Here is a 25,348-nt window from a genome sequence, read left to right as displayed (position 1 = left end):
TGTCTGATTGGGGCCCAGGCAATCTCGGGACATCGCTTCCCTGAGCCTGAGCCGACCCGCTGGCACGCCGAGCGAGATGCAGAGAAGGTGGCGCCGTTCACGCCTGCAGTGCCAGCGCCCCCCAGGGCTACCCTGGCAGTCCCAGCCGTATCCGGGCGACGCCGGGGGTCGAGCCTGGGTCCGGCAGGGGCACGGGCCTTTGCCTCTCCCCCTGCCCCAAGCGTCACGTTCATGGCAGCGGTTCCCATACACGCTTGAAACCCACGTGCACACGGCAAGCAAGAGCCCCTTCCTGGCCCAAGCCTGTTTGGGGTCTCCACTGGGAGCTCTGAGGGCCCCAAGACCCCTCGCAGGGGCGGGGGGGTCCCACCCACACGGCCGCCCTCCCGAGAGCCTCAGCAGGGCACCAGCGACGGCGCCCACTCACAGGAGAGCAGACAGTCTGCGGGAAGGCGGTGCCCGAGTGCCCACCCCAGCCAGCCCCCCCACCCGACGCCCGAGTGCCCACCCCAGCCAGCGCCCCCCCACCCGACGCCCGCGTGCCCACCCCAGCCAGCGCCCCCCCACCCGACGCCCGAGTGCCCACCCCAGCCAGCGCCCCCCACCTGACGCCCAAGTGCCCACCCCAGCCAGCGCCCCCCACCCGACGCCCGCGTGCCCACCCCAGCCAGCCCCCACCACCCGACGCCCGCGTGCCCACCCCAGCCAGCGCCCCCCCACCCGACGCCCGAGTGCCCACCCCAGCCAGCGCCCCCCCACCCGACGCCCGAGTGCCCACCCCAGCCAGCGCCCCCCACCTGACGCCCAAGTGCCCACCCCAGCCAGCGCCCCCCACCCGACGCCCGCGTGCCCACCCCAGCCAGCCCCCACCACCCGACGCCCGCGTGCCCACCCCAGCCAGCCCCCCCCACCCGACGCCCGTGTGCCCACCCCAGCCAGCCCCCCCCCACCCGACGCGCTGACCAGGCCCTGTGGTCAGGGGCACCTGTCAGCCACATACTCTGCAACACCACACTAGTGCACAACGGGCCACACACACTAGCACTACGGCCACTGAGCAAAGGGCCGCGCGCCCCCAACACAGCACCCCCCCCCCCCCGCTGCTCAGGGACACGGATTCTCCACACCACCAGCCTCCGCGAGACACCAGCACCCTGTCCAACACGCCACGGGTCCTCCAGGCCGCCCCACAGCTCTGCTGCCAGCCCACGTGCTCCACAGACTCCTCCCTACACGACAGGCGCAGGCTCCTTCCCGAAACCGCACCCCTGCACACGGACCACAGACGCTGCGCCCCTGCCGAGTGACCCACGCCCGCCTGCACGGCGGACCACAGCGGCCACTGGCGAGCCCGAGGCCCCAGCCCCAGAGCCGGGCTGCAGCCAGGAGGCCCTGCCGAGGGCTCGGGCGCTGCTCACGGCCCGAGGACAGACTCCCAGGGCGCCTCCCTCCCCGGAGACCCCCGCCAGAGAGGAGTCAGGCAGGAAGATGCCCGCAGAGCCTGACCCGTCACCGCGCCCCTGAGCACCTCCAGGCCAACCTCCACAGCGCGCCAGCTCCTATGTGGGCGTCCTGGGCAACCAGTAACGCTCGGAATGTCTGACATAGGAAGCACCTGCCCTCACCCCCGTCCCGGACCCAGGCCTCCTACTGCGTCCGGGCACACGGCAGGAGGCGGGAGAGGCGCCTCCCGGCAGCTTCTCTGGGCTGAGGGGTTTGGTGGACTTTCTCAGGATCCCTTGGAAACGTGCTTCCCTGGGGAGGCGCGTCTCTCCGGCGTCCTGGGCCTGTCAGTGAGTGAGTTCACTGGCGACTCAAGTGCAGGTCAGGCTGACCAAGCCTGCTCCGGAATGACAGAGAGGGGCCGGGTCCTCGCGCACGGACGCAGAGGACAGCACTTCGCCTACGGCGTGGCACGGGAAGACACACACACACGCCCACTAATGCGTGTTCGCGGGCACTTTCGAGTGAACGGCACTTCCCGCAGTCCGCCCCCGGGGCTCCTCCCCTGGGGTCCACAACCCACCGGAAAGACAGAGTCAGCACTGCAGACTCAAATCCCTGCCCGCCGCTGCTCCGGGACACAGTGCCACGCTGGCGGTGTCCAAGTAGAACCCCGGAAGGTGTCCGCCCACCCACCTCCTCCCGTAAACCACGCAGAGGACAACCTCCCGCCCCCAGCTCCCACCTTCACGACAGCCACTAACGCACATGCCAGTATCAACTCTCCTTCTCCATCCCGCTGCATTTTTTTTATTTAAAATAAGAAAGAAATCAGCAACTTTCCAGTAAAGACAGTGACAATCTACCTTCTGTGAAGGCGACCAAAGCAGGCAGAGAAATAACACACGCGTGTATGCATGCATACATGCCTGAACAGCAAATACATGCACATACGTGTGAACTCACACACACACACCCATGACTACACACATGCTCATGTGCATGCCCAAGCACACACGTCCATGAAAGCAAGCGTGCAGACTCACGCATGCACACACATGCCTGCGCACATACACACATGACCGACATGGTTTCCAGAGCCCGGGGTGCCAGGGGTCACGAGCAGCCCTGGGATGCTCCGGGCAGCCCCAGTCCTGGTCTCTGATGACTGGAACCCATGGCGAGGGAACCTCCCGCGAAACAAGCCCGCGGGGCCTGCAGTGATGGACAGGGCCGGGCCCGGTCAGCTGGTCACTGTCTCCCAGGGAAGCCCGGCCGCCCGGCACGCGCCGCTGACTGACACCCAGCGCCTGTCTGACACGCCGTGTCTCACGTGTCCCCTGGCTCCGTCCTGACCACGGCCCTACGGAAACAGCTCCAAACTGACCTCCTACTAAGTCAGTAATTCACCTTACGGCACTTCTTCGATTGAGAAAATTTCAGTCTTTAAAAGAAGCATTTTTTTATGGAGTCACCATGAGACAGAGCATTAAAAAATTCCTTATGATTGGGTTCCAGTCACACAGTGTCTGACACCCGTCCCTCCCCAGTGTCACTCCCCAGCACCAGGGTCCCCGTTCCCTGCCCCAAAGCCACCCCGCCCAGCCCACCTCTATGGCAGGCCTCCCTCCCTCCCTCCCTCCTTCCCTCCCTCCCTCCCTCCCTCTCTCTCTCTCCCCCTCTCTCTCCCCCTCTCTTTCTCCCTCTCTCCCTCACTCCCTTCCTCCCTCTCTCCCTCCCTCTCTCCCTCTCTCCCTCTCTCTCCCTCCCTCTCCCTCTCTCTCCCTCTCTCTCCCTCCCTCTCTCTCTCCCTCCCTTCTTCTTCTTTTTTTTTTTTTTTTTTGCTTTTTGGGTCACACCTGGCGATGCACAGGGGTTACTCCTGGCTCTGCACTCAGGAATTACCCCTGGCCGTTCTCAGGGGACCATATGGGATGCTGGGATTTGAACCTGGGTCGGCCGCGTGCAAGGCAAACGCCCTACCCGCTGTGCTATCTCTCCAGCCCAGCCCTTCCTCTTCTTCTCTCCCTCTCTCTCTCCCTCTCTCCCTCTCTCTCTCCCTCCCTCTCTCTACCTCCCTTCCTCTCCCTCCCTCCCTCTCTTTATTGTGGTCTGTGACACAGATGCCGAAAGGGCATCGCGTACATCCCTTTACCTGCGTTCCACCCTCACTTCCTGCCCAGAGGGTCGTTTCCAGCTCGTGTTGTCACTCTGGGCCCTCCTCTGCCTTAACCGCCCCCGCCCCCACACCCCTGACCCACCACTGACCAGTCCTCCAGCCCCTTTTCCCTGGCTTTGGAGACAGTTTCAGAGCCGCTTTTTAAATATCCCAGAAATGACTGCAGTCCTTCCGCAGCTGCCCCCCCCCCCCGTCTGCCAGCCCCTCTCCAGTGGTCAGTCTCCTTGGTCCAGACGCCAGCGTGCGTCCGGGGGCAGGCCCCCCAGAGCCACCGTGAACAAGCCAGAAGGTCCTTCCCAAAGCAAAACTGCTGCTCAGAAAGCTAAAACCTGGGTCCACACGGACTCCAAACCCAAGGGGCACTTTCTCAACTTTCCCGAGGCTGAAGGGATACTGAGTCTGATTTTTTTTTCTTTTAAATTGAATCACCGTGAGATACAGTGACAAAGCTTTCGTGCTTGCATTTCAGTCATAAACTGATCGGACACCCATCCCTCCACCAGTGCTCATTCCCCACCACCCATGTCCCCAGTGTCCCCCTCCCCTCCCCCGCCTCCATGACAGACAATCTCCCCCACACTCTCTCTCTACTTTTGGGCATCATGGTTTGCACTGAGAGGCCGTCACGTTTGGCCCATTATCTACTTTCAGGGCACGTCCCCCATCCCGAGCGACCCCTCCAACCACCACTGACTCAGTGACCCCTTCTCTATCCCAGCTGCCTTCTCCCCAGCCCATGAGGCAGCTGCCAACTACGTGGCTCTGAGTCTGACTTTAGGAAGTGACCATTGGTCTACACTGCCTCCCCGCTATGCTGGGGCCAAGGGCGGTGTTGGGGTCACCGCGGAAGGATCAACTGCCTGCCCTAGTGGTCAGCGGGCCACAGGCTCTGGAACATTCCCCAGTGCCCTCCCCCGTGCCCAGGCCAGCACAGAGCCCGGCGTCTGGCCCCTCCCAGAGACAGCGGCAAACAGCTCGGGCGACGGGGCGGAAGGAGGGAGGGTCTGGGCAGGGCTGCGGCCAGCCCGGCTGAGGGGCCGCACTCAGGACAGGACACACCGCAGCCGGGCAGCATAGCCAGCGCTGGTCAGCAGGAGCCAGCCAGGCAGGGCGCCCACCTCCCCCTGCCCCCGGCCCCTTGTCTGTGTGTCACCGACAGGGCACCCCCTGCGGGCGCCAGACCCTCGTCTCGGGGCCACGGGGCGGAGTCAGTGCCGGGACTCGGGCCACACACTGTGCAGAGCACAGGGAAGGACACGCAGCGCGAGCAGCACCCCCGCACCCCGCAAACAAGCGGCCGCAGGAAACGGGGCCGAGGGGCAGAGAACCTTCCAGGAGGTTCCCCAGACCTGTCCGGGCCGTCCTCTCTGGCTGACCCTGCGCCCGCCTCTCCCAGCTTCTCCCCCTCCTCCCCCCTCCTCCCTCCCCCCTCCTCCTCCTCCCTCCTCCTCCTCCTCCCCTTCCTCCTCCTCCCTCCTCCCTCCTCCCCCTCCTCCTCCTCCTCCTCCCCTTCCTTCTCCTCCTCCCTCCTCCCTCCTCTTCCCTCCTCCCTCCTCCCCCTCCTCCCTCCTCCTCCTCCTCCTCCTCCTCTTCCTCCTCCTCCTCCCCCCACCCACGGCTGGTGTCAAGGTGTCACAGCCTAGAACAGATATGACGGACCCTCGGCCCACCCTTCCCAGCCCCCCCCGACGCTGCGCCCGCCCCAGAGACCAAGCCGGGAGCGGGTCCCGACAGGGTGCGGCGCTGTGTCTCTCAAAGCCGTGTTCTCAGGGGCTCCCGTCGCTGTAGCGCCACCTCACACCCCCCGGGGCCCGGGACGGCAGCAAGCCCTGTGGGGGGGCAGGGGCTCAGGAGGCCCCCAGCACGGTGTGACAGTGACCCCGGGCAAGGCCCTCGGCAGCACGTGGGGCCCACCCGGCCCTCCCTGGCACGGCTGAGACAAAGGGAAGTGCCCGCTGGGCGGGGGCGGGGGACTGGCCACCCCGGGGTGCTCAGGGCTACTCCTGGCTCTGTGCTCAGGATCCCCCAGATGTGCTCAGGGGACCCTCTTCGGTGCCAGGGATCGTCCAGGACGGACATCTCACGGCTGCCCGTCTCCGGCCCCGAGGGAAGCATCTCCGCGGCAGGATGAGCCTGAGAAGTGGCCCCGAGTGGGAGGGGGCGGAGGGCCAAGGCGGGGCCAGGCAGGCCCTGGGAAGCCATGGGTGACGCGGGCTCCGGCCACCCCAGGGTTCGGGAAGCCTGCGGCGTCTGCCAAGGTGCCCAGGGCTGAGGCGCCGTCGGGAGGCTCCCAGGGCCCGCCCTGCCCCCACAGGCGGGGACCCCGTGCAGAGGCCGCCTGAGCCTGTGTTCCGGGGTCCCGGGCCCCCGCTCCACCTCTGCCCCGGGACCCAGTCCCCTTCCACCGCTGGGTCGTGCCTGACCCTCCGTGCTGACCACAGATGCTCCCGGGCCTCACTGTCCACTGACGGTCAGCTTCTAAGAAGGGTCCCCAGACGCGGGGTCCTACTGGAGGCTGGGGAGGGGCGGAGACACGTGTGCAGGGGCGGGGTGGGGCGGGGCGGGGAGGCGGGGCTGTCGGCACCCCCCCCCACCGCACCCCACTCCAAGCCCGCTCCAGGCCCGGCCACAGAAGCCAAGCGTGCGAGTGGCCCGGGAGACGGCTCCAGAAAACGGGGACACTACGTCGCACGGCTAGAAAACGGGCCCAAACGCGCAGGAAAAGGCGCCTTCGTACGTGCAGAAACGAGTATTTGCGGCTGGGAGGAGCTGCGGATTCCCGGTTAGCTCTTTCCCCTGCAACCCTCAAGCACTATTTTTAAGCTGGTAGAAATGGTTTACAGTTCACCCAGCGCAGAGGCACGAACAAACGCCCTGGGGAGGCGGAGTCAGAGTCAGGGAGCGGGCACGGCCCGGCAGGGCGGCAGGCGAGGGCTCCCGAGGCACCAGGGGCAGGGGGCTTCCCCCGACACGCTCCCCCGGCCCAGGACCGGCAGCCCCGGACGTGCCCGTTCTGCTTCACACGACGCCAGGGCAGCCTCGGGGGCGTCACCGGCTCAACTGCCCTCCGCAACCGTCCGGCCCGAGAGGAAGCGGGTGACACGCCCGACCCCAAACAGGCCGGGCACCCCAAGGGCTCACTGCACTGGGCAGAAAGTGAGCGGGACCCGAGGAGGCAGGGGGCACAGACCCCGCTAACACAGGCCTGGGGGCAAGTGCCAGCCCCCCACCCAGGGTCCGAGGGAGTCGGTGCTCTCGGATCACTGCGGCTGGCAAGGTGCCTCTGTGGCCTTCCAAGGCGGCCAGGGTCCCGTGACGGGAGAAGACGGGCATGTGTCAAAGGTCAGCCCGAGGGGCTCAGGCGCAGGCCCGGGGCGTCCCAGGGCAGGACGCCTGCAATGTGCTGCACATACATGCTCACAGAAGCATGTGTGCTGCACGCATGTCCTCAGAGAAGCAGCGTGGAGCACGTGTGCTGCATGCGTGTCCACAGAGAAGCACCGTGCAGTGTGTGTGCTGCTGCACGTGCACTAAGCATGAACTGCGTGTGTGTTAGGACAGAGGACAGGTGTATGTGCAGATCATGTGTGTGCAGAGAAGATACAATGAGTAGTGTGTGTAGTATGTTTTGTTTTGTTTTTGTTCTTTTTTCTTTTTGGGTCACACCTAGCGATGCACAGGGGTTACTCCTGGCTCTGCACTCAGGAATTACCCCTGGCGGTGCTCAGGGGACCATATGGGATGCTGGGATTTGAACCCGGGTCGGCCACGTGCAAGGCAAACGCCCTCCCCACTGTGTGTAGTATGTATGTCTGCACAGGGAAGGCGTGTGCGACGTGTAAGCTGTATTGTATGTCTGCACAGGGAAGGCGTGTGTAAGGTGTAACGTGTAAGAGGCAAGCACGCATGCCCGGGAAGGTGCGTGTGAGCTGGCGGCCCCCCAGAGGCCCCGGAGACGGGAAGCAGCCAGCCGGGCCGGGCTGGGCCAGGGAAGTAGCACCTTGGCCCAGAGTGGCCCCTGGCCTGGGCCCGGAACGGCGACTCCGCAATGTGTCCACCCCGGGGGCCGGGCCTGCCCAGGGATGATGGTGGGTTCAACCCACGCCCCGCGAAGGCTCCCAGGCCCGCCCACAGTGGCCCCTGCGCACCACCGGGGGTCCCGAGCCCCCAGGCCCGCCTGGAAGATGAGAGGAAGGAGAGGAGGTTGGTTGGCCGACGGGCGCGTGCTGAGGCCAGAGCCGGCACCGCCACCGCGGAGGGAACCGGGCGGGAAGGGCCCGGGGCTGAGCCAGGCCTGGCCGCTCCGAGGGACACGGGCCAGAACTGCCCGGGACAGGGACCCGCAGGCGCCTAGAGGACGCAGAGGCGAGACAACAGGGAAGCAAACAGGGACGACCTCGAGCCGGACGGCTGGGCGCAGCGAGGGGACGCAAGCCCAGAGAACCAGCAGGAGGAGCACCCCCACTCGCGCTGAGCCGTGGGGAGTCAAGGCCCGTGCAGTGCTCGAGGAGCCCTGGGAGCCCCGCAATGGGGCGGGGAATGAACAGACAGTCCCAGGGAGATGCGGGGCGCGGGGGGGGTCTCGGCAGCAGCAGAGTCGGGAGCGAGAGCCGAGACGGCCAGGACCACCACCCGACCCCTGCGGGGCAGGACGGGAGCAGCCTGGGGCCCGAGCTGGGGGCCGGAGTCCAGCCATGCACGGACACAGCGCAGAGAGGTCCAGAGGGAGAGGAAGGACTAGCGTCTGACCCTGCGTCCTCGGGATCTGCCCTCCCACAGGAACACACGAGAAGGACACGCGCTTGCCCATGTCCACTGTCACGCCGAGCAGGAGGCCCGGGTGCAGGCTGAGCCACAGGCCCAACCTGGGGGCAGGTGGATAAGTCAAGCAGTGGAATACTACGCAGCTCTGAGAAAGAACCAACCAGACAGCTGGCACGCCCGGGTGGACCCTGAGGGCCTCATGCCCAGAGGTGCATTGCAGGAGAGGGCCAGGCAGCGACTCTCTGGGGTGGGGCCAAGGTGCTCAGCCAGGGAGCAGGACCAGAGACTTGGTCCACAGGGCTGAGTGGGGCGGGGGGAGGAGCCTTGTGGCCCCTGGGGAGGGAGGGGGCCCTGGAGAGGGCTGTGGACGCAGGGAACCAGCACCCACAGCACTGCACTTCCATCATCCGGATGACAAGCGGGAGGGGACAGAAGGGGAGGGGACAGAGGAGAGGAGGGGAGGGGGAGGGGGAGGAGGGAGGGGGAGGGCGGACCCCCGGCCCCTAAACCGGGCACAGTGAGGGGTAGGGGCTGCCCCAACAGAAGGGTAGGAGCTCTGCGGACCTTCCCCAGGGGCCGGCGTCTCCATCTGTCCTGTCCGTCTGTCCGCCTGCGGGGTCGGCCCCTCCCCTGCGCCCGTCTGAGCCCTGAGCACCCGAGGGGTGGGCAGCCCCGACCTGCCCCTGCAGCCCCCGCAGCCACACCCCACCCCAGGGCAGCCCTGGGCGTCACGGCTGGTCCCCACGTGGCCCTAGGCCCCGAGGAACCCTGAGAATTCCTGGGGGGCAGCAGGAGAAAGAGGGCGGCGGGACCCCCGACACAGAGCAGGCCAGGGGGGCTGCTGGCAGGACAGGCCCCGCCCCCTCACCGGAACGTTCCCTGCCCACAGCGACGCCATGGCAGGCCGGAGTGGGACGGCCCTGCCGGGCAGCACCTGCAGGACTCACCTGCCGGGACCCAGCAACCCCTGCACACCCACACCCTGCGCAGGGCTGTGTCCCTCCTCCCTGTCCCTCCTCCCCAAGCACTCTCTTCTCTCTGCTCCTCTCCACCTACTTACCTCCCCTCCCCTCCCCCTCCCATCCTCTCCTCCTCTCCTCCCCCTCCCCTCCCCCTCTGCCCTCCCTCCCTCCCTCTCTCTCTCTCCCCTTCCCTCTCTCCCTCTCTCCTTCTCTCTCTCCCTCCCTCCATCTCTCCCTCTCCCCCCTCAGTCTCTCTCTGTCTCTGTCTCTCTCCTCCCCCGTCTGTCTCTGCCCAGCAACTAGGGTCTTTCCCGGGACAGGGCTGAACAGAGACGGGGACCCGATGACCCCCTCTCCTGAGCTGAGCGACCCCCCAGGAACGCCCAGTGCCCCCCTGCAGGGCTCGGCCCTGGGCAGGTGGCTGTGAGCCGGGACCCCACTGGCGGCCCCCACACCTGCCGGCTGGCATCAGGTGCTCTGGGGGCACACGTGACCCCGCCTGCCCCAGGCAGACGCAGAGCCAAGGGGTTCCCGTGAACAAGAGGACCCGCCTCTGGGAGCACAGACGCCCGAGCACCAGGGCAGGGGCTGGCCCGGCGCGGCCCCCTAAGCAGGACTGGTCGGAGGGGCCAGCGCTGCCCGGACCAGCACGGGCGACCCGCCCCCACCCCCGCCCGGGACCATCACGGGGCGACCCTCCCCCTCCCCCGCCCTAGATACCCAGGGCTGGCAGCGAGGAGAGACCCAGCTCCCCACTGCTCGAGGACCCCGCAGAGCTCCGGTCCCTGCCCCCAGCTGAGAAGGGGCCGGGGAAGCCCTGAAGTGAACCTGAGCCCGGCCCCTCAGAGCAACCCAGGGGCGACAGAGACGGATCCCAGAGCCAGCCCCTGCCCTGGGGAAGGAGGGCGCGACTGTGAGTGCGAGGAGAGTGCGAGTGTCTGTGTGAGTGCAAGAGTGTGTGTCTGTGTGTGTCTTGAGAGTGTGTGTGAGGGAGGGTGTGAGTGCGAGGGAGTGTGTGTGTCTGTGTCTGTGTGTGTGTGTGTGTGTGTGAGGGAGAGTGTGAGTGCATGTGTGTGAGTCTGTGTGTGTGTCTGTGTGTGAGTGTGTGAGGGAGAATGTGAGTGCATGTGTGTGAGTCTGTGTGAGTGCGAGGGAGTGTGAGTGAGAGTGTGAGCGTTGAGTGTGAGTGTGTACATGTGTGGACATGTGCGTCCGTGAATGTCTATGTGAGTACATCTGTGTGCGAGTGTGTTTGTGCATGTCTGTGTGTGAGGAAGTGTGGGTCTCTGTGTCAGTTGTGTGTGTGTGTCTGTGGGGGGTGACACCCTGAACGCAGCCCCTGTCCCCAGAGTGGGCTCATGCCACTGAGGCGCTGCTGTTCAGGGGGCTCAGAAAGCCTTCTGAGACCCCCTTCCCCGAGAAAAGCCAGAAGCATCCAAGCTTAGCTCCGAGACAGCCCCCGGTGTTGGACCCAGGCTAACCCAGGAACAGGAGGTTTCAATGGGCCCTGCCAAGTAAAACTGTCTCCCTCTCACGTGTTCCCTTTGACAGTACTCCCTCCTGGCCGTGCTCCCTGGCAATGCTTCCTTCTGACAGCACTCCCTCTGACAGTGCTCCCTCTGAGAGTACTCCATGACAGTGCTCCCCTTACCATAGTGCCCTCTCCTTTTGTGATAGTACTCCCTTCTCAGAGTGCTCCTCACCTGATAGTGCTCCCTCCTCAATGCTCCTGCTCCAGTAGTGCTCCCCTTGAGCAGAGTTCTCATCCCTCCCTTAATGGTCCGCTTCTCACAGTGCTCCCCCCTTCCTACAGCCAGACTGGACAAGGCCCAGCGCACGGAGCTGGCCACACCGCAGCTGCCCTGAGCACCCTGCACTGTAGGGCATGTGCCCGCTGGGCCCAGGGCGAGGGCCCGGTGCAAGCAGCAGGCGCCCACCGACCCCCTGGGGTGTCACCAGCCCCCGACACGTGCACTCGGGAGTGAGGTGGGCCCGGTGTGGGGCAGCACGCAGAGAGACACCCCCACGTGCAGCGAGACAGGCTGGCACCTCCGGGACCTCTGACCCCCTGTCCCTGTCACAGCGGGCTGCCGGGAGGGATGGGACACGCATGCACGGTCCCCCGAGAGGATGGGCAGGCAGGGACGGGCAGGGCGGCCACGCACCCACACGCAGTAGGGTTAAACCACAGGTCAAGCCAGCGGCCACGGCCTGCCCACACACGCAGTGGGCCTGCTGCCTGGGCCGAGACGCCAGGGATGCCAGGCAGGGGCAGCAGGACCCCCACACCCGCTGTCCTCTGCCCACAGCACCCCGAGTCCCCAGGGACCCTGGACTCCCCTCGACACCACCTTCCATCTCCCCGACACGCCCACGCCCTCTGCAGCTCTGTTCCCGGGACTGGCCCCACGCACACACAGGGCTCCTCTCCAGAGCTCCGGCACAGAGCCTGTGCCAGGCTGGCATATACACACACTCACACGCACACAAGCGCACACACAGGCACACATGTGCACACACATGCACATGCATACACATACACGCACACACGTGCACATATATGCACACGTGCACACATATGCACACACGGGGTTCCTATCCGGGGCTCCTATCCAGAACTCCGGGCCAGAGCCTGTGCCAGGCTGGCATATACACACACTCACATACACGTGCGCACACACACATGCACACACACGCACACACGTGCATACACGCGCACATACATGCACACACGGGGCTCCTGTCCAGAGCTCTGGGCCAGAACCTGTGCAAGGCTGGCACACACACATGCACATACACATGCACACACACATGCACACATGCGCACACTTGTGCATGCACACACACGCACACGCACACACACATACACACGGGGCTCCTCTCCAGAGCTCCGGGCAGAGCCCGTGCGAGGCTGGCACACACGCACACCCCAAGCTCCTCTCCAGCCCTCGGGGCCGCAGCCACAGGCCATCTCGGCTCTCTGGAACGTGGGGCCACGCGGCTCTCACGCTTCCGGCACCTTCTTCCGGCACCTTCTTCCGGCTGTTCTACAGGAACAGCCCCACGCGGGACGGAGGCGTCTCTCCATGCTGGGAAGCCCAGACGCTGTCCTGGCCCTGAACGGGCAGGGAACGGGGCATCTGTCCTGCCCGGGTGCTGCAGCCACGGGTGCGCCAGGCAGTGCCCAGAGGGCAGTGGGCTCGGCCACGCTCCCCGGTCACTCAGGGGCACAGTGCCGCACCGGCATGGACAGGCCATGGGGCTTGTGTGGCCTGTGATGCCGACGTTTCAGAGCACCCTACGGGGCCAGCGCCGTACAGAGCACGGATGCGGTCTGTCATCAGAGCACATATGTGGTGATGTCATCATACAGAGCACGTATGTGGTGCTGTCGTCATACAGAGCACGTATGTGATGCTAACATCATACAGAGCACGTATGTGGTGCTAACATCATACAGAGCACGTATGTGGTGATGTTGTCATACAGAGCATGTATGTGGTGCTGTCATCATACAGAGCATGTATGTGATGCTAACATCATACAGAGCATGCATGTGGTGCTGTCGTCATACAGAGCATGTATATGGTGCTGTCGTCATACAGAGCACGTATGTGGTGCTGTCGTCATACAGAGCACGTATGTGCCAGGGTTATATGGAGCCCTGACGTGGCACCCCATGCTGCACCCCCACCAGCAGAGTGCCAGGTGCTCTGCCAGGGCCGGGACACGCCCTCAGCTGTGCCCCGCCCATCTCCGCACACCGTGAAGCCCACCCTAGGAGCCCATCCCCGACGGCGAGACCCTCACACAGACCCAGAGGACTCACTCGGGGCCCGGGGCCTGAGGCAGGGCAGCTGCGTCTCCCATGAAATGATGCTGAAGCCCCTGGGAAACCCACCAGACGGGCAGGGGGTGGGCGGCCTCGGTCCCGGCCCCGCCCAGATACCACTCGGGCTCGGGGAGGGGGGGGGCTCAGGAGCGGGGGTGCCCCTGGGAGCTGCGCGCACGCGTGTGCGGCAGGCGAGGGCGGGTTCTGCCCTCGCACAGGGCGGCAGCGAGCAGGGCCTGCCCTCGGGGGGCCCTCCCCACCTGCCCGGTCACTGCCCGCACCCACGGGCGGGACAGGCTCGGGGCCACCAGACAGAGCAGCAGCCGCCAGCCGGGCGGCAGGAAGCTCAGCCACCTCCTCCCCCGGCCCCCGGCCGGTCACTGCCGGGCCCTCGGGAGACTCGGGAGGGCCTGGGGCGGGGCAGTCGGCCCCAGGGTTCCGGGGCTTGGCAGAGACCAGCTGTTCCCAGGCACCAGTCTGGGCCCTCACCCTGGACGGACACTCGGACCCCGGCACAGACGGACACTCAGACCCCGGCACAGACGGACACTCGGACACCAGCTAGATGGACACTCAGACCCCCCGATACAGACGGACACTCGGACCCTGGCACAGACGGACACTCATACCCTGGCACAGACGGACACTCATACCCCGGCACAGACGGACACTCGGACCTCAGATAGGTGGACACTCAGACCCCCCGACACAGATGGACACTCGGACCCTGGAGCAGACGGACACTCAGACCCCAGCACAGACGGACACTCGGACCCCAGATAGATGAACACTCAGATCCTCCAACACAGACGGACACTCAGACCCTGGCACAGACGGACACTCAGACCCTGGCACAGATGGACACTCGGACCCTGGCACAGACGGACATTCGGACCCCGGCACAGAGGGACACTCGGACCCCAGATAGATGGACACTCAGACCCCCCGGCACAGACGGACACTCGGACCCCAGCTAGGTGGACACTCAGACCCCCCGGCACAGACAGACGCTCGGACCCCGGCACAGGCTGCCCGGCCACGGATAAGAGCAGACTCGTGAGGGAAACTGGAAAATGGATTTTTCTGTTCCTCACGTCCACCCTGGCGGTGCTGATCTCATCACTCCACGACACGTTCACTCGTGGGCCGCAGAATAAAGCGTTTCACACAAGCGAACAGTGAAGACACGCCAGTGTGCGAAGGCGCTCGTCTGGCCCCCTGCGCCCCCAAGCGCTGGGAACAAGCAGGTGTTCGCAGCTGACCCTCCCCACAGGGCCACCGGGCTGGGCGCGGCCACGGGGTGGCCTTTACCCAGGCACTGCTCGGTCACCTGCACGTGTCCAGAAAGGTCCCCGAGACGCCAGCCGGCCTCTTCCGGAGCCGGGGGTGACGGGCGCCACAACGTCCCCCTCTGCCCCTGGCCAGCACCGGAGTGTCAGGGTCACTCTGCTCAGGCTGGCGCGTGCCGTGCCCTGGCACGTGGCGATGGCCACCAACATCTCAGTGACCACACGGCCCAACAGCTCAGTTATCTGAACCAGGGTCCCCCGGGACCCCCGAGGCAGGGCCCACCTGGTACCCCCGAGGCAGGGCCCACCTGGTACCCCCCATGGCCCACCTGGGACCCCCAGGTCAAGGCCCACCTGGTACCCCCCATGGCCCACCTGGGACGCCCCATGGCCCACCTGGGACGGCCCATGGCAGGGCCCGCCTGGTACCCCCCATGGCCCACCTGGTACCCCCAGGGCAAGGCCCCCCTGGTACCCCCATGGCAGGGTCCACCTGGTACACACCCACAGCAGAGCCCACCTGGTACCCCCCACGGCAGGGCCCACCTGGTACCCCCCAGGCAAGGCCCGCCTGGTACCCCCCAAGGCAGGGCCTGCCTGGTACCCCCACGGCAGGGCCCACCTGGTACCCCCCGAGGCAGGGCCCGCCTGGTACCCCCCGCAGCAGAGCCCACCTGGCTGCCCGGCCCCACAGCCCGGCCCCGAGGCGCCCAGGGCAAGGCTTCCCACTGCTGCTGCTCTAAGGTCACCGTGAGGGCCAGCGAGGCCACACCAAGGCAGTGGCCTTGCTCACGGCTGACCCAGCTCCAGCTCCAGGGCTGCACATGGCCCCCCAAGCCCTTCTGGGTCGGACCCTCGAGCTCAGAGCCAGGAGAAGGGCCGAGCACTGCCAGGAAGAAAAAGACGAACGTAAATAAACCACCTGCAAGTTTTGGCCCCTTGAGGACATGCTGGGGCACCTCCCCAGCCCCCCACCCGAGGGCGCAGCGCCGAGGCCAGAGCCCCTCCCGGCAGCGGGCAGGGCCAGCGCGGGCAGGCAAAGGCTAGGGGGTCTGCTGCGTGCCAGGGCCAGCAAAGGGGGGTCTACGGGGCCTGCCGTGCCCCCCGGGACAGCAGAAGGGGGTCTATGGGGCCCGCCGTGCACCCCGGGGGCTCTGGCAGTGCCAGGCGAGAGCCCAGCACCCTGTGTGGGCAGGTGGGGGGGCGGCAGCTGCAGGGAGGCCCGGATCACCGGGGAGACAGCCCGAGCCCCCCAGAACCCAGGACAGTGGGGGGGGTCTCAGCACCCCCAGGCCCGGGGCCCGCCCTGCCTCAGCTCTCACACGACCCTGCGGAGCCCCCCGCCCGGGCCCCCAGGACAGAGCTGGCCGCGGGACCCCCGCCCGCCTCGCCCACTCTCCAGTGCCCCACGCAGGCGAGAGAGCAGGGCAGAGACTGCACTGCGGGGCGGGACAGCAACAGGACCCCGTGGCTCACAGGGACCCCACGCGGGCGTCTGGGACACGCCTGGCTGAGTCCAGTCACCGTGGGGACCTGCTGGGGCTCCACCGGCCCAGGTGCCACGGGGCAGGCCACGCCGGCGCCAGAGTGCCAGGTGCTCGGCCGGCCTCCTGGGCACCCCGCCCCACCCCACCAGCAGAAGCCCCCCTCCCTGCAGGCACCTGCTGCCCCCCTCGGGCCCCCAGGCTCCCTCAGTCACCTCCCCTCACCACAGGTGCTTACTTGGTTAATCCGCCCTGGCTGGCACCCGCCCAAGAGGTGGCCGGAAAGGTGTAACGGAGAGTGAGGGGGCCTGCCCGCCCCTCCGTGCCCCTTCCGGGGCGGCCAACGGGCTATGCGCCCACTGGGGTCAGAGCCGCGTGTGGTGACTGACAACTTTCCGGCGTGATGCAAAGCAAACAGCTGCTGGTTTGATCGCCTAGCAACTAAACGATGACAGATGACCCTTAAGATGAATGACTGCCATAAATCACCTCGTCCAAACGCACCCAGAAAAAATGCAAAAACAATGATTTTCATCACTCTGGCCACGCCCCGTAACACGCAGGCGATGCTGCAGCCGCCTCCGGGGCCGCCGAAGCCCCCCACTCCGTCCCCACCGGGGTCCCGCGGGAGCGTCCCGGGGAGGCCGGGCGCCCCAGGCCACGGGGTCTGCACAGCCCCTCCGAGCGGCCTTCCGGGTGCAGGTCTCACCACCCCTGCCTGCCCGCCTCGGGACCTCAGGCCCGGAGCACACGAGGGTCCCCGAGAAGGGGCCCCGCTGTCGGGGCCAGCAGGACGCGAGGCTGCAGGAAGCAGGGCCAGGGCGGGCAGGGATCCGCAGGGCCTGTCTGGGCCCCTCCCGTGGCCCTCCCCGCGCCCCTTCGCTCGGCTGTCACGAGGGACCCCGGGGCCCTGGTTCCTGCCGCCGTCCCCGAACACGGCCCGCCAGGCACACAGGGCAGGGCCGACCATCTCCCGGGCACTCAGCGTGGTGGGCCGCGGCGGGGCGGAGAGGAGGCTCCAGAGGGCGCTGGCACCACGGGCCCCTGCAGGGGGAAAGCGGACAGTCCCGGGGGGCGGCACAGCACAGGCGGCACCGGGCCCGGTCCCCCTCCCCCACCCGCCTGGGTCCGATGGCAGAGGCTCCCAGGGCAGAGGCTCAGGGGCCCCCAAACAGCAAGAAGCAACACCGCAGGGGCACGAGAGAGGGGGCGGCCTCCATGGAAGGGGCCCGGCCTGCAGCACCGGGCGTGGCTCTGTGCCTGGACTCCGGGACCGGCCCCCAACACTCACGACCTGCCCCGACGGCACCCGGCTGCCCACAGAGGCCTCAGCACCTGTCAGGGGGTGCGACTCGGGGTCTCAGCTCCCGCAGGCCACCAAGGCCCATCCCCAGAGCCGGGGGCCAGCGTCCACCCTGGGTACAAGAGCACCTTCCTACCTGGCCCCGAACACCCACGCCAAGGCCCCAGAGACGGGCCAGCCCTTCGGCTGCCCAGAGCCTCGTCCAGGGCCCCAGAGACGGGCCAGCCCTCGGCTGCCCAGAGCCTCGTCCAGGGCCCTGACAGAGAAGGGCCAGCCCTCGGCTGCCCAGAGCCTCGTCCAGGTAGGAGCAGTGCTCAGCTGAAGCTGTCGGAACCGCCTGCCCCAGAGGCTGGACCAGGGCTCGGAGGCGTGTCCACGTGGGCTCGGACCCCGGAGCACCAAGGAGAGTGGGGGGGGCCGCACTCTCCAGGTGGTCTCACCTGCGCCCGCGGGGGAGGGCTCCGCGGCACAGCCCTGGGGGCGGCTGTCCCTTTAAACCCAAACTGCTCATCCGGGCGGCGGCAGAGTAAATCAGCTCTGGAAAAAGCCTCCATCCGTTACCGCGCACGGTTGTCCCGGCCGCCCCGCCCCTGGCTGGGCCTCAAGTTACAGCCTTGTACAACCCAAGTCTAAATAATATTCACCATGACAAATGGCACCATAACTCCGATATCCACAATCAATCTTTGCTTTAAAGATACATCCATCTTCAATAATGCTGATGGGGACCCTGCAGGACGCGGGACGTGACTGTTTTCCCGACCTGCCGGCGGAGGGGGCCGGCGGCCGGGAGTGATGGCTGTCAGCTCACATCTGGCCGCACAAATAAATTAGCCTGATGCAGACGAATGAAAGGCCCGGCTCTGCCTCGAAAGCAGCCAGGCCCGCGCAGGGGCTAATTTATAGGACTTCTTTCTGGAAAGTTCCTGGCTGCGGCAACAGTCTGCTCAACTATCTCTTTAAATGGTCTCTGGGGCCGTAAATCACTCCCGGCCCAGGGCCCCGGGGAGGCCAGAGCCGAGGGGTGGGCCGGACACCCAGGACCTTCCCGTGGAAACGCCACCGTCTTCCTGCTGGGCGGGGAGGGGGTCTTTCGGCTGAAAGGTTTTGTATTTTAACCCCCTGAGCTTCTCTGCCTGATTTTTTAATTTTTTCATTTTGGGGCTGTTTTCTGGGGCCCAGACACACGCGAAAGCCCCGGGCAGGCCCCCAGACTCTGTCCTGGGAACATCCCTGAGGCCCCTGCAGGCCGGGCACCTGCGCTGAGGCGGCGTCCTGGGCTCCCGCCCCTCCCCGCACGCGCCACGTGGTCCCCAGACACCACTCCCGCCACAGTGGCAGCTGAGCACTGAGCCGGGAGCACCCGAAGCCTCCGAGGCAGAGATCCGTCGGAGCGGGCCTGGCACCCAGACCGTAGGCGGGGGAAGAGCGCGGAGACCGAGCCCAAAAGGACGGGCAAGGAGGAGGATGGACAGAAATGAGCCGGAGCCCACCCGGCTGCCGCATGTGCGGCGAGGGTTAATCCGTGAGGGGCGACTTCCAGGAAGGCCCGAAGACAGAAGAGGCGCAGGCCTTCCTGGCAAGGAGCTCGGGGGCAGGGGGGCCGCAGAATGAACTCTCCCAGGCTTTGTGGCCGCCGTTCCCAAGGCCCCTTTGATAAATGACACGTGTCATTCTGTCCCCCGCTGACAGTGCAGCTGGAGGGCCGTGATGGATGGCCCCACGGAAAGGAAATCAACTTTTTGGCACCCAGCGAGCCTGTGCCCCGAACACGGATTTTTGTTTCTCCAAAAGTGAAAGACAGACTGAGGATTCAAACACAACAACAAGGGCGGGGGGGCTGAGAAACAGATTGGACGACAGCTCGCACTTCACACGGGCTCACCCCGCCACGGCCAGGCGCGAGCCTGGGATCGGCAAACGCCACGTTGGTCGGTTATTAATCACCAGCCAAGTTGCCGCCGGGCCCCGTGGCTAACACGGGGGGCCGCGCTGCCCCCACCAGATAAGACAGGGCCCACACGGCGCCTTCCACGGGGCAGGGGCTGGGGGGAGGGGGGAATCAAAGAAGTCAAAGACTTCAGGGGCCAGCGGTGGGAACGGATGGAAGGTTCTAGAAGAGTGGGGGAGGGGCCAGGGGGTAGGATGCAGGAAAAGGCCGGCTCCGTGGAACACGCCCAGGAAAGGGGCGCTGGGCTCTGAGTGCGTCCCGTCTTCCCTCTGAGGACACACACACGTGTGCCGTGGGCCACACGCCCACGTGCTGCACTCGGGCCTTCGACGGTGAGGCCTGCCCACGCGCGGCGAGAACTCCCACGGGAATCGCCCGAGGCCGAGTGAACGTCCAACAGACACTCCAGCAGCCAACGCCACACCACGGCGGGGGACGAGCCTCCCCAGGGGTCCCCCTCCCTGGGGCCCGGCCACAGGCCCAGGTGGCCTGTCCACTGCAGACAGAGGGCAGACCCGCCCGCCCGTGCCCGCGGGATTAGCACAGTGATGCGGGTGGCTCCCACCCGGGTCCCCCAGCCCGGGGCGGCACGAGGACAGGCCTGGGAAAGCCTGCGACCCGGCCCCTGTCCGGGCGGGGGTCCCACCACAGCCCCCAGAAGCTGTCGGCCAGGCCTCCATTCACATTTTATAAGTAAAAAGAGAAAAAATCAAATCAATTTCACCAAACGCCAACGGTGAGCGCTTTTTGTTCTGTTCTAAAGACGCGGCCGTGTCTGGGCGCCGAGAGGCGGCCCCCCGCCCCCCCACGCCGACCCCTCCCTGGGCAGAGGAAGAAACGGAGAAGAAAAAAATTCACAAAAATACAAAGACCCGCCCCCACTGCACCCCGCCCTCTCTGGGCAGGGACCACGCGTGGACGTCCACGTGAGCCGGAGGGGCCCCGGGGAGCCCCCAGGTTTAAAGGGGCTCCTCAGACCCTCTGCCCCTGCCGGCTGGGGGTGGGAGCCTGAGCGGGAAATCACAGATTAAAACACAGGCCGATGTTTAAACTTCTCCCTTCCTCCTGCTGAAATATAATTTTTCTTTCGCCCATAAAAAATTCAGATAGTGTGTGGAATGTTTATATATTACCAAGGTCCCTCTTTAGAGGGTTTATACTTTTACTTTACGACCTGTCCTTGATTTGACACTTCCGCTCATCAGAAAGGGATTTATAAAATAATCCTGAAGGTGAGCGACACGCATGTCAGGCCTCACCACGAGAAACCCAAGAAGAGAAAGAAATCCTGCTAAGCTCTCTTTAGTCACCAGTGGACATCAAAGGTAATAATTAAAGCGGACAGATGTCATAAAACATAAATTTATGTCTCTCTTAATAATGCACAAGCACTGCAGTGTGTAAAACATCGATTAGGTTGAGAGAACATGAAAACGTTCCAGCAGGAGAAATCTCTGTTTTTGTTTTGGGGGGTATTTTCCATTCCTGAAAAAAAAAAAAAGTGAGTCTCTCTCTCTCTCTCTCTCTCTCTCTCTCTCTCTCTCTCTCTCTTTTTTTTACAAGTTTAAACCGAAGTCTTTCAAAACCTTTGCCATCTGTGGGTACATGAACTATGAATGACCCCGAGTGATTTGCACTCTGCTCAGAATCCCTTAGAAAGCACTGGAAAAAGTATCATTAACAATGAACGATGACTATCACTCAGAGCTGACCTCAGTCAGCTTTGGTCTCTGCCCGGGTAATAAGCTCCCCTTTATTAGTACCAACACTCCATAAAAGGGGCGTGTGCAGCCACAGGGTAGCGGCCCTCCAAGCCCACCCTTCCCCGGAAGATTGATTAGTGCTCATTTCGTCCGCTTCCCAGCTCTCAGGCCGAGAGCCGCCAGCCCCACGCTGGAGGGGGGGTAGGGTGGCGGGGGGGGGGCTGAGAAAGGGGCCCGGGTGGTTTTGTTTTTCCCTTTTTTATGGAGTTTGCATTCAAAAAAAAAAAAAGCCGTTTCCCCCACCCCCACCCCTGTGTCCCTCCCACCACCCAGCCCAGCCTTGTGTCAGGGCCGGGGAGAAAGGCGGGCCCAGCCCCTGGGGTCCAACAGCAGCGAGGCCCCAGGTGTCCCCCCGTCTCCCAAACCGCCTCAGAGACCCTCTCGGGGCCGCCCGGGACACGCCAGCCCCGAGACGGGCCCACCCCCACTGAAACCGACCCGCGGGGACGAAGAAGGCCTTCCCTCCGCGCCCGGCGTCCAGCCACTGAATCACGGCTCAGAAGCGGCCACTGCAGACACAGGCCGAGGAGCCCCTCTCCCGAATCCTGCAGCGCCCCCAGCGCCGGTCCCCCGAGAGCGCCCACACCCCAGCAGCGCCCGGCCCGGGAGGGGCGGGAGGCGGAACTGGGGCAGGTGCTGCCGCCCCGGGGGATGCGGGGAGGCACCCCAGGGCGCCGCCTCCCTTCCAAATCCGTCTATAAACAAATTTAGCTCGCGGGGTGATTAATTTGCGGAGACCCCTTGGGGCTCCGCCAGAGCCCCGGGAGCCTAATGCCTTCAGCCAGCGACTCCCAGAAATGCAGCCAAACACCACAACAAACTCCCCTTTCAGAAAATTGCTGCAGGACCTGGGGACCCCGTTACCATGCAGACGGCACCGAACGGTCCGCCTGTGTTTCCACTGGAAAGATAACGACACCAGCGGGGGGGGGGGGGGGGCGGGCCCGGTGCCCTGGGGACGAGGGGCGCGAGGGACTCCCCTCGTCACCCCGGCCCGTGGCGGGGTCTTGGGCACCAACCCTCTAGTGAGGGTTGGCAACGGCCCCCGAGGATCCCGGGTGGGGCCCACCCGCAGGAGGGGCCCCGGGAAGAAGCCCTCTGTGGAGTGCCGCACCCCCAGGAGCCAGAGAGACGCCCTCCCCTCCTCCCCGCACCCCTGCTGCAGGCCTGGCTCTGACCCACAGCCCCTCCCCACCTGCACAGATGAGGACGCTGTGGGACGCCGGGCCTCCAGCCCGAGCCCCGCGGCCCCCGCCCACCCGAGGGTGCGCCCCCGGGCATCCCGACCACTCTGTCGCCGACCTAGAGCACTTCTGACGACACGTTCACTTCCTGCACTTACCCGCCGTCGTGCCGTTGCGGAATATTTTTTTTTTAACGACGACGCGTCCGCATGCATCTGGGCGCTAAGGATGGCGGGCACACGCGCCAACCTTGCGGGCCGTTTTCTGCGGGGAGGGCGCGGCGCGGGAATGCACAGGGATGGTTTATGGCCACATTATGTGCCCATATTTGGCTTTTCTCCACACCAGTACCTTCCCAGGTAACAATAAAGCTCAGCAGGAAAAACAGACATGCTTTACTGTTATTTCCACGCGGCGTAGGCCCGCAGCACTGCAGCCTCTTACCGCGCATTACACAGTTTACTGCATTAATAATAGTCGGCCCCTCTGCGAGGAGGCGGCCCGCACACGCAATAAATATCCGTCGGGATCCTGGCACGGGGAACGCACGCGTTTCCCGGGGCCCGGGCGGGGCCGCCCAGGGAGGCCCCCTGGCCGTTTGGAAAGGAGCGTCACCGGGTGCCCCACCTACCTCTCCCGGCTATGAATCTTGCGGCTGGCTTTTAAAAATAGTCAAATGTAATAAATACAGGTTTCTGAAAAGTTCACATTCCCAAGTCAGAATGTACACTGACCTTCACTGCTGGTTTAATTTATTTCATCAGACGGTCCTGCTGAAGAGGCACTTTACTTTTTCATGAAAAACTGAGGGGATTTCTTTTTTTTTTTTAACCACCAAACAGTCGGAACCTCTGGTTCGGTCCAGGCCTGTCCCTTCCCTCTGGCGGCCCCCACCTGGCCCCCGGCACGAGAGCCGGATGCGTAAGCAGGTAACCACTTGACCTATATTTCCCCATATGCTAATTTCCGCCAGCCTCAGGCCTGCACCCGCCGCCCCGACTCGGGCCAGCAAGCAGAGGCAGAGCTGCCGCTCCAGCCCTGGCACTGCCCGAGTGCGGACGGGCAGGCTCGCCCGGGAGGGCTTCCACTTGGCCCCAGCCCCGCCGAGAGGAAGGAAACCCTGGATTCCGCCCCACGCGGACAGAGCGGGCCGCTCCGGCAATGCCGGCTTGCGTGACTTTGCTTTCCCCCTTTCCAACAAAAGGCCCTTGGTCAGGTGGGGGCAGACCCTCGGGCAGACGCAGCGGGCGCGGCAAGGAGAAACTGTCTCTCTCCTGAAACCTGTATTTCCCCACGCACGGCCGCGGCAGGCGGCCAGCGAACAAAGCCAGCCGGCGAGGAGGGGCTCGGCCGGCCGGGCCGGGCCGCGGGCGTCCAGGGAGCGTCCAGGGAGCATCCAGGGAGCGTCCCGGGCTGGCCAGGGGCTCACACTCTCCCAGAACAATGGGCCGGGGCAGGGCAGGCGCTAATTAAAACAGAAACCCAACCCCTTCTCCCCAAACCCGAAGACGGAGCAGGTGCCCTGGGCAGGGAGGGCCTGGGTGAAGACCCCCACCCCCGCCCGCTGACAAGGACCCTTAAACATGCAAACAGGACGCCTGTTTATCCTGCTGTGGCTTCCCCGAGTCCCTCCCTTCAACCATCTCTCTCCAGGGAAGTTGGACCCCGCGGAGAGCCGGGTTCTCCCCGGAAGCTGCCTCAGCCCTCGCGGCCCCGTGCCCCCCGAAGCAGCTGTTAACCCCTGAGCGGCAGGAGGAGCCAGGCCCCTCCCACCCCCTCGGGGGCCTCTCCCCTGCGTGTGAAGAGGGAGGTCGCAAACTGCAGTGCGGGTGACGACGTGAGCACGTGGAGCCCGAGGGGCCCCCCTGCCAGGGCGCCCCCCAGGCCCCGCGTGTCTGCAGGCGCACGACAGCCACCTCCAGCCTCAGCACGTGGGCTACTGCGCTGCCGACAGCACGGCTCACACCCGCCCCGACGGGCACCCCGGCCACGCCAGCCGTGAGCGGCCAGAGAAGGGCTGGGCGGAGAGGCCGGAGCGCAGGCCCCAGCAGCCTCCCAAGACCAACGCCTGCCTCGGTTTTGCCTTTTTCTCCCCCAGAGAAGCCTGCACGGGAGTTTCAGAACGTTCCCTTTCTTGCACCCAGGGCTGCAGCGAGGAGCCAAGTGCGCGGGGCCAGGACCACCATTGTTCCGCAGACAGACCCTGAACTCCTTCCAACCCCACCTTGGCCGCGTCCACCGGCTGCCCTGGCGCAGAGTGTCTCAAGGACAAATGATCGCGCCAGGCTGTATTCCGTGCGGGGACCGTTATCACTTCGGCGAACTGTTATCCCAAAAATTATATTCATTGCTTTTCAAAACGTTATCAACTTCATAAATAAATACCTTCCCCGGGTGAAAACACGGCGGCGCTGGACTCGGCTTGTGAGGGCGTCTTCCAGCCACCCCGCTGACGGACACGAGCCACCCGGCCCCATCCCTGCTCTGCCGTGACACCTTCCCGGGAGCCTCGTCGCGCGTGCCCCCTGTGTGCTCCCCTCCCCCTGGCCCCCCAGGCCCCGCCATCGGGAACCCCCAGGGGAGCCCCCCCAGCTTCTGCCAAACCCATCCAACCGCATCACCACAAAAGGACTCACAAACACCCCCAATCCTCCCAGCAGACAAATTCCATCTTCCATTTTCTCAATTCTTAATATTCTGCACCACGATCAAGTTTTATTGTGATCATCATTATCTTTGCCTCAAAAGACAAAAAAGAAAAGAAAAATACCGACATCTTCGGGGCCCTCCCTGAGCCCCCATCAGCCCTCGTCCCCGGCGGTGGCGGGGGAACCCGGGGCGCCCGCCCCCACGTGCTTCCAGGGCTGGGTCCACGAGGACCCGCGTGGCTGCCCGGTGCCCAGCCTCCGGGGAGAGGTGTGGTGGGCACCGGGCCGGGGCAGGACGCTGGACCCCGCCCCCGCCCTGGCCAGGTGTGCCTCTGCCCTTGGCTAAGTGGGTCTTGTCTTGTTAACGTCCTACAATGATGAACGTGTTTTCAACCAGAGTCTCGCAGAAGATTGTTCTAGAGCGGGCCTCTCTGGGAACATATATCCACCCTTAGCCGGGCATAGGCACATTTAATCAGCAGCTAATAACTGTTCGGGAGGAGCTGCTCCCCGCCATAAATCAATGTGCAAAATTGCTAATACACT

The 25,348-nt window shown here is 65.1% G+C and overlaps 1 protein-coding gene across 5 annotated transcripts in view; it reads right to left on the bottom strand.

Annotated features, from left to right (window-relative positions):
* TSHZ1 (teashirt zinc finger homeobox 1) overlaps window positions 1-25,348 on the bottom strand; it is a 56,913-nt gene that overhangs the window by 23,431 nt on the left and 8,134 nt on the right. The window contains exon 1 of one of the 5 annotated variants that reach the window (XM_055126507.1): window positions 24,540-24,777. The exons of the other annotated variants lie outside the window; for them this stretch is intronic. Within the exon in view, the coding sequence (XP_054982482.1) occupies window positions 24,540-24,762 (223 nt within the window). The 5' untranslated portion in view covers window positions 24,763-24,777. Of the gene's footprint in view, window positions 1-24,539; window positions 24,778-25,348 lie in introns of those variants that run through there. 5 annotated transcript variants of the gene reach the window in all.

This window comes from Sorex araneus, chromosome 2 (genome assembly GCF_027595985.1).
Source record: "Sorex araneus isolate mSorAra2 chromosome 2, mSorAra2.pri, whole genome shotgun sequence".
Classification (NCBI taxonomy): Eukaryota; Metazoa; Chordata; class Mammalia; order Eulipotyphla; family Soricidae; genus Sorex; species Sorex araneus.
This window is presented reverse-complemented; position numbering and strand designations above follow the sequence as displayed.